The sequence below is a fragment of the Colius striatus genome, chromosome 1 (genome assembly GCF_028858725.1).
Source record: "Colius striatus isolate bColStr4 chromosome 1, bColStr4.1.hap1, whole genome shotgun sequence".
NCBI lineage: Eukaryota > Metazoa > Chordata > Aves > Coliiformes > Coliidae > Colius > Colius striatus.
In genome coordinates, this window is record NC_084759.1 from 21,145,463 (window position 1) to 21,159,944 (window position 14,482).

The 14,482-nt window shown below is 45.1% G+C and overlaps 1 protein-coding gene across 4 annotated transcripts in view; it reads right to left on the reverse strand.

The window, feature by feature from the left end:
* FLT1 (fms related receptor tyrosine kinase 1) overlaps window positions 1-14,482 on the reverse strand; it is a 144,327-nt gene that overhangs the window by 33,806 nt on the left and 96,039 nt on the right. For all 4 annotated transcript variants that reach the window (XM_061993172.1, XM_061993188.1, XM_061993162.1 and 1 more), the window contains exons 18-29: window positions 13,051-13,155; window positions 9,666-9,779; window positions 8,671-8,759; window positions 6,730-6,889; window positions 6,215-6,312; window positions 5,499-5,621; window positions 4,286-4,397; window positions 2,633-2,732; window positions 1,188-1,293; window positions 963-1,093; window positions 505-589; window positions 38-129 (exon numbers count right to left, since the gene is read on the reverse strand). In XM_061993172.1, coding sequence (XP_061849156.1) covers window positions 38-129; window positions 505-589; window positions 963-1,093; window positions 1,188-1,293; window positions 2,633-2,732; window positions 4,286-4,397; window positions 5,499-5,621; window positions 6,215-6,312; window positions 6,730-6,889; window positions 8,671-8,759; window positions 9,666-9,779; window positions 13,051-13,155 — 1,315 coding nt within the window. The remainder of the gene's footprint in view (window positions 1-37; window positions 130-504; window positions 590-962; window positions 1,094-1,187; window positions 1,294-2,632; window positions 2,733-4,285; window positions 4,398-5,498; window positions 5,622-6,214; window positions 6,313-6,729; window positions 6,890-8,670; window positions 8,760-9,665; window positions 9,780-13,050; window positions 13,156-14,482) is intronic.

Genomic DNA, 14,482 nt, shown 5'->3' on the forward strand with positions numbered 1-14,482 from the left:
TAAAACACAGAAGAAGAAAGGAACATAAAATACAGACCTGAAGAGTGTCCGTTTCTGCTTGCTGCCTGTCCATGTGAAGCGTTTCAGCTCTTCCGGAGCCAGCACCATCCCACTGTCTGCTTGATAATCCTTGAAGAAAAAAGATGCAATATCATTAGGTGTTAACTGTAGAAAATTATTTTACAAGGGACTCAATTCTTTTCCATCTGATTTCCAGTATCCATTTGGTCATTTATACTGAGAGAGCTCTAGGAGACAGTGGCTCCTTGCTGTTGGAGGTACTGCAGTGCCCAGGTATTTAATGGTGCCTTTCCAAACTGTCCTTGGTTTGGGGTGCAGCAAACACATGCTGTTAATGCAGACACAGAGTGCTAAAAGAAAAGTGACAGATCTTGAACCTCATGTCTGTAGAGAAGCAGTAAAACCCCATCTTGACTCTCTCTGTATAAATCTGTCACATAAATTAAAAAAAATGGTGTTCTCTTCAGCCCGAGAGTCACTTACATTAAATATGAGTGTTTCCTTGATGGGAAGCTCTTCAAATGTCTTTATGCGCTGGGGTGGTTTTATTTTGAAAGTGTTTACGTATCTGCCCAACGAGAAAAGCAGGATGATTTTTGGTGAGAGCATAAAGTGCATAAGCAGGAAGCACCAAGTATTTCTGTGTTTCTTTCAGCTGCTGCCTAACTGAAATCAAGGTAATTTACACAAAAGAGACTTGTTAACCACCCCCTGCCCCTCTCAGCACTTGAGCCCAGGGACCTGATGGTGCCCTGTGCAGGGACAGCCCAACAGGCCAGCCCAGCCCAGTGGGACCCCAGCCATGCTGGGTCTGTGGCTGATGGACACTTGGGCAATGTGGGGTGTCCTTGATTGTTTTCTCCCACCCAGGTCCAAACCAGGCTCTGCCACAAGTTACAACACCCAGCAAACACACTTAGTCTTCATGTTATTTATCTCACCTGACGTTCTCAGTGCTTCCACAACTTGAGTTTGAAACAGAAAAATTGTCATTGTGCAAAGGACCAGATGCAGGGGGGAACCCACTTTCTGTTGTAAATATCGTATTGAGGGGTATGTAATCCTTGCCCTCCTAAATGCAAACAAGAAATGAGTGTGTTACTCCTGGGATGGTGTGGCTGACTGCCCAGGCCTCGCTGACAGTGCCCAGGGGAGGACAGTCCTACCTGCTGAACGTTTGCTTGCAGCAGGTCACCCAGCTTCTTCACCAGCTCAGAGAACCTTGGCCTGTCGTTGGGGTTGCTTCTCCAGCAGTGCAGCATGATCTGGTAGCTGTGAGGACAAAAGCAAAGTGAGCTTTTGTAAAGTTTACCCCACTCCCCAACGGTGAGGTTACAGCTCACTTAAATCCAAGGCAGCGCAGTCTCTGACAGCTTGTCATCTATAGAGTTAACTCCTGAGCCTGCCTGATTTTTCAAAGATGCTCTCCAACACCATTGAGGCCTCTTACTAAAAGAGTAAACTTTCCACAAAGAGAGAAAAAAACCCTTCTTCCTGCAGGCCACTGGGAACACCACATAAAAAAATAATTTAGCCAACTAGTCATACTTTCCTTTTTATATTCCTAATTAAGCATTAAACCTTTGTATTAAACATCTATTAACTGGCAATGTTTAGGTTAAGGCATCCTAAGATGACTTATATGAATGTGTCACTTCCTCGTATTGGTTGAATCAAGCTTTCCTTCCTGCAATAAAATATGTGGAAGAGAAAAAAAAAGCTCTTATCTGCTGTCACTAGGATAATAAAATTAGCCAATGGGTAATACTCCCAGTTAGGCATGGCTGGCTCGCATCCTTTTTTCTGCTTCCAGAACTGTGTTTTGGTAAGTGTTGCTATTTAGAGACGTGACGTAGCACTGGAAAAGGCACCCAAGACACCTACACGTACTTGATTTTGCCTCCAAAGGTAAGATCCCCTGGATATGTTCATGCTCCTGACTGACTTGTGCCATGGGGTCAGTGCTATCCAGGGCAGGACACCCCATCCCTCTTCCAGGGCAGAGAGGCTGCAAACTCAGGGTCTCGCTTGGATGATCCCCAAATCTCCAAAAAGATGTTTGCCATGCATTAGCAGCTGGAGGCTGCACCTGAAGGCAGGAGAGCAGGGAGCAACAGCTAGCATCGTGGTGGAAGGGACAAACCCCATGGGCAACAGGGGCTGGGAGGCTGCGGGTCTCCATCACCTTCCTCTGCCATCAGACACTGTCTCCAGGAAAGGGTGGACCCTCCTCACCCGAGTGTTTGCGAGGAAGCCTCTGCTGTCACTTCCTAAGTCAAGACGATGTTAATAATGTCACATTCCTCCGGCACTTATCTGTGTGCATGTCAGTAAATATTAAACCTGGAGAGGAATAAATGACCTTCCTTCTCCGGGCTGCTCACTCAGCTCTGCTCAGAGCCTAGCCCTGGGCTCGGGGCCCATGTCCCTCCTTACCCTCTCCTACCTCATGGCAGGGCCAGGGGGCCAAGAGTGCAAGAAGATGCTGATGACAGCAAGAAAATACAGGGCAGCATTGAGCTGTTTTTCCTCATGTTGGCACAGGATACTTTGAGCAGGGACTCGTACATCATCTGCACAACGGCCCAGAAGGGCTGCAAAGGCCACTTACATCTCCTCGGTGGCTTGTTCTGGCGCTCGCATTCTTGTGCCTTCCTTCAGTTTGCTGCAGAAATCCTCATCTATTTGTACTCCAGGGTAAGGAGAAGCACCTGGAGAACACATTAGGAGATAGTATCATAGATACCTTGAGTTAGGTACCCGTGACCTAGCCTTGTCCCTAAGCATCCCTCTCAAACACTCAGGGTGTGCAGCTTCTGCTCACATTGCTGGGAGTCCAGGGACTTCCCTCACTCTGGGGTCTGGCTCTGGCTGCTGACTGTCCTCCAAGCCCTGGCCCTTGGAGGGGGCAGGATCAAACCCAACACTGTTGGTCATGCATACCTGGCCTGGGTGCAAAAAATAAACATGAATTTGACTTGAAAAGCATTCCTCGAGAAAAGCCAAGTCTGACCTCTCTATTGGTTTGGACTATGGCTATTTCTAGTAAGCAGAATGTGAACAAACCCCAAATGCACAAAACTGCCTTGAAAATAATAAAATCATGTTTTAAAATGAGATTACAGTACATTTCCATTATTTTTCTAGTTTATGTGGTTTTACTAAGCAGCCTCATCATAGTGTTGGACTTTTCTCTGTGGGAAAAGGGACAATGACATTTAAAAAAAAGGCCTTTCAGATAGCCAGATGGGTCTCCAGGTTCGAGGAGCTGGGGCTTTAAGAAAAAAATAGCAGGTGTTTTGAGGCTGACCATAAAATCACAAGAGTTGGCAGGCTGACCAGCAACACATATTTAAGCTAATAAATGATTGATTGTCCTGAGAATTGTATAGTATTGTTTCCTCTGCTGTTCGCCTCTTTTGTCAGCCTCTATGTTGAACCCAATTAAGATTCTTCTATTCTGACGGTCATTGTTGCCCTCACTCAGTGTACATCTTGTATCCTGCCTTTTCCACGTGAAAGAAAGAAGGGGGAAAAAACAGCTTTGCTGGGTTTTAATTTCAGATTGCATGCTCCAGTTCATCCTGTGGCACCTGTGCAGATGCTAGTTCGCCTGCTGCCTGGGTGATGGGGGTGCTGGGTACCTCCTGGGCTGGGGGGACTTCCTGGTCTCAGGCTGGAAATGGGGGTGACCCAGTCTGAGATGTGCAAAGTCCTCTCTGTGTGTTCAGCTCCCTTCCCCCACAAGAGAAGAAAGAAGCTTTTGAGGGAGCACCCAGCCCGTGGCACTCAGTACCCTGAATGCTATCTGTGGCACAGGAGGCAATGCCTCAGTCCCTGGCTGCTGCTGACCCAGGGCCATAGCTCTGTGTTGTCCCAAAGAGTTCCATGTTCAATAGAAACACTCAAAAATGTGCCCCATTTTCCTGGTTTGCATCATCAGTCAGACAGAGCACTGTGACTGCTCCAGCCATGCTGACCTGAATCTCTACTGAGGGTCTCTACAGGGAACAGATGGAAACTTGTGCTATCCATTAAGGCTTTCAGCCTGACAAGTCAGCTTTCAGGGCCCTTACAAACACCAACATTTCCAGTTCACGGGGGTGTGATGCACATGTTCTCCCCTTTACCCCCACACCCCACCTGATCTTGGTCTTTCATTATTAAAGACCTGGCAAAAGGTCCTTGAAGGTAATGGATGTTTCTTCCCCAGGCTGAAGTCCCTGCTACTGAGTCCAGCTCCTGAAGTGCAGAGTTAACATACCCAAGGAAAATATCTCCCACAGCAAGACTCCATAGGACCACACATCGCTTTTTGTGTTGTAGATTTTATCAAATATGGATTCTGGAGCCATCCACTTGAGAGGAAGTCGAGCCTGGAGTAAAAGGGACAAACCTGACTATTAATTTTCAAAGCCTACAAGAATTTAATTGTAGCTGAATCAACCCTATATTGTTATGTAAATAATGACCATTCCAACAGGAACCTGTGCGATTTCCTTACAGGCAGTCAAGATAAACCCACACTCACCCAGACACCTTCTTAACAAATTAGTTAGAGTAAGAGGCTGATTTTAAAATATGTGAGGCACAAAACAGCAGACATTGGAAACCTGTGACCAGAGGGACCAGTGCTTTTCTTCACAGGAATGTGGGGACATGCAAGAGCAGAGGTCTTTTGCCAGCATCCTGGAGACAGGGGAGAAAACCCTATGTCCAAGCACATTTCATTCTGTGGTGATGTTGGAGCTGCTCTCGGGGAAATTTTCAGAGTCTGAATTGCAGGAATATATTAGCAACCCTTAAAACCCCCTCAGTGCAGCCTGTTAGGGTCTCCTGAGCAGTACCAAGTTATGTGAGCATTTCCTAGCTGATATATAGTGCAGTAAGTCTCGAAAGCTATTTATGGACCTCCGGAAGGAGACTGTGCATTACTCCAATGCCTGCAACAAATTCTCACAGCATCAGTGGGTGCAAGCACAGTTTGCTGACTGAGCCTTCATGGCAGGCCTAGCAGGGGGCTTACTGCCTGCTGTCTGCAGCAGAAGCCAAAAACCCCCCAACCAAGTAGGTGCTGGAGGTAGCAAGTCCAGCTCAGCTGCTTGAGGCATCAGGAGCGTTGCTTGACTCTGGTGTGGGTGCAGAGAGGAACACACACCTTGTTTTGGAACGACTGGTTTCCTTCAAGGAACTTTACTGAATAAGGGAGTTATGCTGAGCCAGTCAAGAAATAGGTCTAAAAAAATATCTAAAGCATTAACAGAGCAGAGCTGTGAAATAGTTGGCACGTCCAAGCCTTACACTTGAGGACAGCAATGCTTTCCAGACCTACAATGCATCTGGATAGCTCCTCTTCACAAGATAGCTTTCCAGCTCTTTTAACTTTAGGAAATGTGAATGTCTACAGAACATTTTGGTGGTCAGTTTGAAATGATAAGTTGTAAACACTTGGGTAGATAAACAGCATCTTGACTTACATCTCCTTTTCTCACATAATCAGGATTCTTATAAATATCTCTTGCGAGTCCAAAATCACAGATCTTCACGACATTGTTCTCAGATAAAAGGATGTTTCTGGCTGCCAGGTCACGATGAATGCACTATAATAAAAGTTTCACAATCAAACTGCATTTCCTTAATCCTGCCCACAAATTTCCTGACTGTCTCCCATATCCTTTATTATTATTAATATTATTGCTATTATTATTATTATAATCATTATCATCATGATTATTATTGTTATGGTTGTTGATGAGATCCTTTTAATATTTTTTTAGGGAAGCTGACTGGAATTTACATGAAGTTACTGTAAACAGTGTCAATTCTTAAAAAAAAAAAAGTCAAAATTCCCAAATCCAGAAAGTGATAAATTTTTAAGCCCCTTGACCTTTGCATGTAAAGTGCTGATTCATTTGGAGCTCCCTACCTAATATACGTTGAAAGGAAGAAAAAAAACCCACCACACCCAGGAGATCTTCCCTGAATGAATGAGCTTGACCCACTGCCTTCAGCCATGATCCTGTGTTTACAGACTATGGAGACTTGGATAAACACACCAATATATTTATAACACTGAGAGGAAAAGGCTCTTCCTCTGGGAGCTCTCCCAAGGAAGGTGTCACTAAAACGTAGATGTGATTTCGTCTCTGAATCCCATCATTCTGCAGGGAAATATCCACAGTGCAAGGCTCACCTTTCTGGAGGACAGAAACTCCATGCCTCTGGCCACCTGAAAGCTGTAGGAGATCAGGTCTTCCATAGTGAGGGGCAACTTATAGAGCTCATCAGCATCTGCAAAGATGGAAATGTAACGTTACAAAAATCACTCCCAAGGTAGTTATTTCCCTCTCCTCCTTACTGACCCTATCCCTCCTGTAAATTCAGTCTTCACAGACTAGTATTCGAAGGTCAACGCACTGTCACTGGAAACAAAAATAGTGCTCGCTTTATACCCTGTGCTTTGGACACTGCTGTGTTTTCCCCAAAGATAAGGAGCAGTCAGAAGAAACAATCACACATTTTCCTGTCAGATTTAGTAACCCTGGAAATAATCTTTTTTTAAATCTTCTACCCTCTGGACATGACCCTGTGAGCGTCTCCCACGGATGTTTATTAGGGTGATAAATGAGGAAAAAAATGTCAGGGATGCACAGTATGTTTATAAAAATATCACAGACCGTGTAGGGACAGGAAGGAATTAATACCTACCCTCCTCGTCCTCCTCCACATCACTCAGACTTTTATCTTCCTGGAACCCAGAGCTTGCGAAGCTCTCGCTGCTGGTGACACTGGCCAGCCTCTGTTTTTTGCCTTCCACCGGCTCAATATCCTTTTTCTCATTCATTGGCTCTGCTTGCAGAGAAGAGTCCTTCAAACAAACAGAGGAGAAGAGGTGCTACATCAGAGTGACGGAGGGGGTGGGAGAGGAACCGAGTCAGACTTGTGTGTCCTTTCTGCCGGGAGAAAACGTTGCTCTGTGGCACGTGCAGTCACGGCTCCCACAGGAGCGAGTGTCCAGCACCATGGCAGCAGGTGGAGCTGGGGGGGTGGGGATGGGCTGCATCCTGCCAAGGTTGCCATCTCCAGAGCAAAGAAATAGGGTGCTTGGGAGTACCAGCCATGATTTTGGGTCATTCCAGATGGTGGGCTACCTCTGGTGAGGTGAGGGTTTGCAGGGTCCACCTGAAATAAGACATCTGAAAGGGCCTATTTCTCTCTGGTAGCCAGAGGAGTCTGGTGGGCTGAGTTGAGAAGGATGTGCCTGCAATGCAGGTGTCCCAGTCCTCTCAAAATAAAGCATCATTTTTTGCCCCAGGCTGCTCAAGGCACCTGCCTCTACATCCCTGAACAGTGCTTGGTATGGGACTCTAAGCACTAGCAACAAGAAGCAAGAGTGCTTCATGTCTGAAACACAGCTGCTTTGGGAAGTGGCAGCCTCTCTTCCCCAATGCCTTTATCCAATGCTCCCATGTTACAACCAATGACAAGTTGAAGGGGCACAGGTAAAACTGTTTGGAAAATGCTTTCCCACTGCTACCTGGAGAGAAACCCAACTGCAGGGCCATGCTCTTGCCTCCTCTTCCCTTTCCTCTCATCCTGCGACTGTCTCTCTCCCTTGCACATGCTGGTGCAGAGCCAAGCTCCCTCCTGCCAGCTGCTCTTTCCAAGGATGCTGGAGAACAGAGCCTGGGCACACTTCTCACTGGGGATGACCTGACTGCCCCCAGGGTCAACCAGACTCTGCATGGCCACACTCCCCATTGAGCATCCTGCACCAGCCACCACATACTGGAGGAGACGGCTGCTGTGTCTCATGCCAAGTCCAACATGGACAGCCTTGGGAACCGAGACTCAGCCAAAACCCTTTGGAGGGGGATGTCCTCCTGAGTGTGACCATCCGCAAAGCCCTCTCAAAAATACTCTGAGATGCTGCCAAGCCTTTGGCACCATTGAGCAGGGGTTTTGAGGACTGCTGTTCTGGGTCCAAGCTCCTAAATCTCACTTCAGAGCCCTTAATCCTTTGGGGGATTTTGCTGAAAGTGTACAAGCAAGGATATAGTTGGCACATTTGGGCTCAGGTTTGTAATAAGAAACATGCCATAGTTTTGATTCAGAGGGCTGTGGGATGTGAGGAAAGAACTCTAATCTCTTTTCCTCTTGATAGTACTTCTCCTGACACAGTAATAAGATTACTTGCAAATCTCTCAATATTAGAGTGTCTTGGAACATGAGCGTTAAACGGCATTCTCTCAGTTGTGTTCCCAGTGGTACTCAAATCAGTGGGCAAAACCACTTCCCTTGGCTTCGCTGACACCAGCCTCTGAAGTGACCCCAAGCTCAGCAGTAATGGAGTTGTCAGCAGCAGGGCGAGAGCATGTGGGGACACTTTGGATGGGATTCACTTCCTCTCGCTATACATAGCTCCAGCCGAATTACAGCAGTCTCCTTGCAGTCAGGGAAGAGAAATGAGTCCTTTCTTGGCACAGCGCATCCCTCGCCAAACATTATAATAGGTCAGGCAAACTGCACACAAAAGCCATTTCTCTCCTTTGGTAGAAGACAGTGTAAAGAGATTAGCTCAGCAGCTGACATCAACACTACTGACATGTTAGGTAAGATGAACCCTACCAAAGGCATCTGCCTCCTCACCTTGTTAGGGCAGAAAAAATTCCTCTTGCTCTTCAGGTAGTTTGACAAATTCCCATACTTGCAGTATTCAACAATCACCATCAGAGGCCCTGAGCAAAAGGAAAGAGTGTTTTGAGCAGTGTAAAGCAGAACCCAGTGGCAATTCTGAGCAGAAAAATAGCACTCATGCCTCTAGCTACAACTTCGGTCTGGAACAGCTAACAACAGAGGGATTGTGGAGTCTTTTTCCTTGGATGTCAAGACCCGCCTGGACATGTTCCCATGCGACCTGATCTAGGTGACCCTGCTTCTGCAGGGGGGTTGGACTAGATGATCTCTAAAGGTCCCTTCCAACCCCTACCATTCTATGACTCTATGATTCTATGAAGTCAAAGGCTGCTTGAAAGACACTGGACATGTGAGCAAAATTATACTGTTTCTGGAAATCAGGCAAGCGCCTAATTTTTGAAGGCTAGGTCATGAACCTAGGTCCTAAAGGAGCCTCCATTTTCTCTTTGGGTAGCCTGTGCTCAGACTGGAGTCCCGCAGCCCACACACACTTGTTGAACTAAAATAGGTGACATGTCTAAAACAAATGATCATTCATACTGGCCCTTTGATTTTCTTAGTGGAACACCATGAAGGATTTTGTAACAGTTGCCATGTGATTAGTTGTTCCAGGCCAGCAGCTGATATTCCTTGTTCCCAGACTTTCCAGATCATGTTTAACTTCAGCTTGAGTAGTTAAGTGAGCGAGATCAAGGACAACAAAGTGGCATGGTCTTAAATTCACACTTCTCACGTTACTATTAAAAGAGAGATTAAGTAGAGATGTTTAATCACTTTGTTAGATGAGTAAAATCTCTTTTTCTCTTCCTCTTTCTTTCACCACCCACAGGATGAACTCAGATATTTCAAGTTAATAACTTGACCTCTGGATGAAAAACAACACGGCCAACTGACTGTTACTGGGAGGTGGTCCAAACCCATTTTCAGTGCAGTGCAGATGTTTTTACCTCCATTTTTTGTGCAAGCACCCAACAGATTCACAATATTGAGATGATGACCAATGTGGATCAGGATTTTCAGCTCAGTCATCAGTGCTTTGTATTCGCTTGCTGTGGCCCCTTCTGTAAACGCAAAAGAAAGTCAATGTGAAACGGCAAAGAACTGGTCCTGCTGAGCTTCACCTCTTCTTGTTTCTTCCCACTGAAATAACATGTTGCTGTTCTTTGTCTATTCCTCCCTGCTCAGCATCCTTACTTGCAATAAAACCAATAAAATGAGTTAGGCACTCAACTTCCTCCCAGTAGACTGTTATATTTAGAACTGAGACACATTTTTTTCACATGAATAGTTTTGTCGTTTCAGCCAAAAAAATGAAAGAACAAATAAAAAGGGATTTCAAGAGAATAATTATCTAGAATAGGTTTCAGCTGACCTGACTTCAGGGTTATGTACTAATCTGAACTAATCAATGTCCCAAAGAGTCAGTGGTGTCCCAAAGAGTCAGTGGCAAGAGCAAAGCATTTCCAGAGGCTGATGCAACAATCAGCTTTCACCATCTTTACAGGGAAGAGGTGAACCATCCCTCGGTGATGCTTGTCTGGTTCTCTTCATTATACAGGAAGCCTGGAGTAACTACTAAGACAGACCTGGGAAGTAAATTTTAATTGGTTAAAGTTAGGTGACTGCATCTCACCCTTACTAGTTATGATCACTATGAATTAGCTGTGGAGGTTTCCAAACCTGCCTGGACACATTCCTGAGTGACCTGATCTAGGTGAACCTGCTTCTGCAGGGGGGTTGGACTGGATGATCTCTAGAGGTCCCTTCCAACCCCTATCATTCTTAATTCTGTGAATAATAGGAATGATGTAAGAAGTCCCACAACTAAACCCAAAAGATCCTATTTAGTGTGGAGTGAATCTTTTCTTTCCCTCTGATCAACATTTTTTTTTCTATAGAATTTTACTTTGGTAAGAAAACAAAAAAAGCCATATTGCTTTGTGTAGACCCAAAAGGTCTTTTGCAGTTTAGTGACATGAAGAGTAAGAACAGTCTAGTAGAAAGAACTTAGAGATAAGTCTTAAAGGGATTGGTTTCATCATCTGAATGGAAGGAGGTTTTCTTGGTGGCCCCACACACAACTTGTCATATACTCAGTGACCCACTACTCATCTGTATATGTGGAGACATTTTCTCTCCATCTTATGGGAATTCATTTCTGGACAAAGCCCATGAATGACTCCAGAATTCCTGGATAATCTAGTAAAGGCACAAGGAATGGGGCAACTCTCCTGTGTCTTGTAGCAAAGATACCTACAGAGGATCTAATCACCACAGGCTCTCTTCATGGCAGAGCTAAACAAGTGCTCAGCACACTCCATGCAGGAATCTGCCTCAGGGTGGGGTGAACTGTTGTTTCCCACCACTGATGATAAAGGGAATTTGAGTGACTAACTCAGACTTCCCAAGGAAGCCCTAAGATACAAGCATCTACTGTGCACACACACACCATGAAGGCTTTCTGTAGCTGCTGTCTGCTCCCATCTATTCCAGGAGTATCGCCTGCTGCCTTGATGGTGCTGGCTGGCACAAGAAGCCTGCTGATGTACACAAAGTACTGTTGAATCTGGCAGACTGCTTTGCCAACACATATGTTTTTATGTTGGCAGAATAGCTCAATTAACATGGGGTCAGGCAATGACCCAGGTGACAGGTCATCCACTGAAACCAGTGACACAGATGGCTATTGGCCCACTGCTGCAGAAGGTCTGGACAGGGACCAGAGCTTTAGCTTCCTCCCATTTTCCAGACATGCTTGCTGCAGGGTAGTTGTTCATTTGGCAGTGGCCAAACGTGCTTTTGGAACAAGAGAGAGAGGAAAGGTTTGCAACCCTCTCAGCTGCACATTCCCTCCTTGGGGATGGTTCTGGATATCACAGCAGCACATACTACCCCCTCCAAAAGCATTTTCCATTGTACTGCAGAACAAGCCTGTTGAGGGTGGTATCAAGCAGGCACAACCTACACAGAGTACAGCTACCAGGTGATTGTCAGCAAAAATGTAGAACCTATATCAGATTGAATGTCACAGGGGCAGACTGTAGATCTGAGAGTATCGCACATGCCTCTCCAAGGGCTGTAAGTAACATGTACAGGTCTCCCAATAACTGATAAGCGAGCAGCTGTGAAGCTGGAAGACACTGGGTAAGAGGGATATATTCAAACTACGACTGAACAGAGCCAACTAAGAGCATCAGAGATCCAGGCCTTACTGGCAGAACAGGGAATGTGTCTTGGCAGAGAATGACACTGAAAAGGATTGAAGGATTAAGACAGATAAGCAATGCAGCATGAGCTCCCAGGGCAATGCAAAAAAAAAAAATAGGCCTGCTGTGATCCTTACATATATAAACAAGGGAAAGCTGAATACATAGGAAGGGATGCCACCAGGCCTCTGGGTTAGGGGATTCAGCCACAGCTGTTACAGGCTGTGACTGCACATCATCCTGTCTGCCAACTTCCCAAGCGCCCTTTTCAAATTGATGATGAGGGTCTTTGTCCCTCTGCTCCGATGAGAAAAGTGGCAGAACTGGGAGGTGCTTTCATTTTGGGAAGGGTGCTGCTGTATGAGCAGGGCTGGGGAATTCATTACACAACCTGGCTGCCAGCATCCTGAGCACTGTGGGATAAGCCTGCACATGGTTCAGAAAGGACACACCTGCACAACAACTCCAAAATTTACACTGCTCTATCTGTCTGGCTTATTAAAAGGGCCTTCATGAAGAAAAATCATTATGTAATCTAACGGAGAAGGTGAAAATGAGAAGCTGAAGTCAGACACATGCAAACTAGACACAAGGCACCTGTTTTTAACAATGAGCTAATTAACCATTGGAACTAATGACCATGGAAAATATGAAAGCTTCCACGTAAGCTTTACACCAAGGTAGCTGCCTTGTGCTTCAGCTAAATTTCATTTACAGTGTCCAGTTTAGGGTCAGTCTAGCATAATGGTACAACACAGGGTACGCAGGGAATTCAGTCGCCCTTCTGATCCTACAAAAGTGACTCATTCTTTCTGGCATTTGAAGTGCTAGAATGAGATTGGGGAAAAAAAAAAAGTGGGCAAGCAGAAACTTTCATCTGCATCTGAAACTTTCTCCTATATCATGATGTGACAATTTCTCACCACTTTTGCTGTAAGCACAGTTTTTATTTCACAGTTCTGCCATTTCATTTGTGGACCTGAGACTTGGTTCACACATCTTGGAAGCATCAGGGAGTTATTGGAGAGGATATAACATCACACATTCTTGCTTTAAATAGGGTCATATCAAAACTGAGATACTATGTAAGGCGTTCTTTTTCCAACCCAGCTTTGTAGCAAGGTACCTTTCAGCATTTTCACGGCAACTACTCTGCATGTTGGTGACTTCTTAATTCCAAAAGCAGATGCTTGTACCACCTTTCCAAAAGCTCCATGTCCAAGAGACTTTCCTGTAAAGAAAAGAAATTGGAGAGAGATATTTGGTAGCATTTGGATACATTTTGGTAAAAAAAGAAATCTTTTCAGCAAGTGATTTCATAGATCATGAATTGAAAAATGTGCTCTACAATGAGTCCCACATGTCTATTTCCAACATACAAGTGCTTTAGGTTTTTGTTTTGTTTGTTGCTTCGGGGTTTTTTTTAAGAGGAAGCAGACAACCCAAAAGACAGAGTCATCAGAGGAAATAAGTGAAATGATGCTAAATGAATGCAATCACTCTGTGAAGATATGCTGGCTTATGATCCAATTTTTTTAGTCTAGCTCTAGAGAGAAAGACTTGCTCTTCTTTTCCCCAAGCAACTCCACCATGCAGCAGGCTGTGACACTGCTAATTATGTGCTCAATAACACAGGGCCTTTGCCTAAAGTCACACAAATGCTGAGGTGCAGCTTGGCACAGACTTTGGTCATTTTCACAAATGATAGAATCTTAGAATCATTTTGGTTGGAAAAGACATTTAAGAACACCACCTCCAATGAAATTCTTCCTTCTCAAACAAGATTCTTTAAAATTATCTTCATTCCAGGGAGGCAGCAGCAACTTTTAACTGCAGCCCCTGAAGTACGTGCACTCCCCTGGTTCTCTTGCCTAGCAAGCCCTTCTATGTTGAGATTATGGAGTGGTGAGAAGCTGCAAATCTATGCACTTGAGACCTCTACATTTGCAAAATGATATCTGGGAGGATTCAGCAAGAGGGGATTTGGAGTGACAAATGGGTTTGCTCATGGTGGGTATGATGCTTCCAGGTGTCCAGGGGCAGACATTTGTGCTGTATTGTTGCCATGGTGCTACTGAGCAGATCCCAAGAGAGGTCTTTGAGGCAAATCAGTGGGCATCAATAAAATTCTCCAGTAGCAGAAGCGGAGCATCCTCTTTCTTCATGTTCAGAACCAGGTAAGACTCCAAGGGTACTGTTGTAACTTTTCTAGAATTCATGACATTTTATGCCAATCTTGTGTTCTTTGCAGCCTCCTTCATGATTTATTACTATTGGAAGCAGGGAGTATTGACTACCTCTTTGACATTGTGCTCACACGGACAAGCCTGGCTGCCTCTGCCATTCTCAAGTGGCTGGAGGAGTTTTTATCAGAGAGATCTTACAGCAATAGATTTTATTTCCAAGTAACTATTTTCAGATTGTAGTTGTGGTTCACCTTCAGCACAACCCAGGCACATAAGTGGCTAGCAAGAGCATAACACCAGGCTTTATGATGTAGAGGAGAAGAACAGAAAATAAAGGTCAGCTTTTCATATAAAAACAAAGGATAACATGTG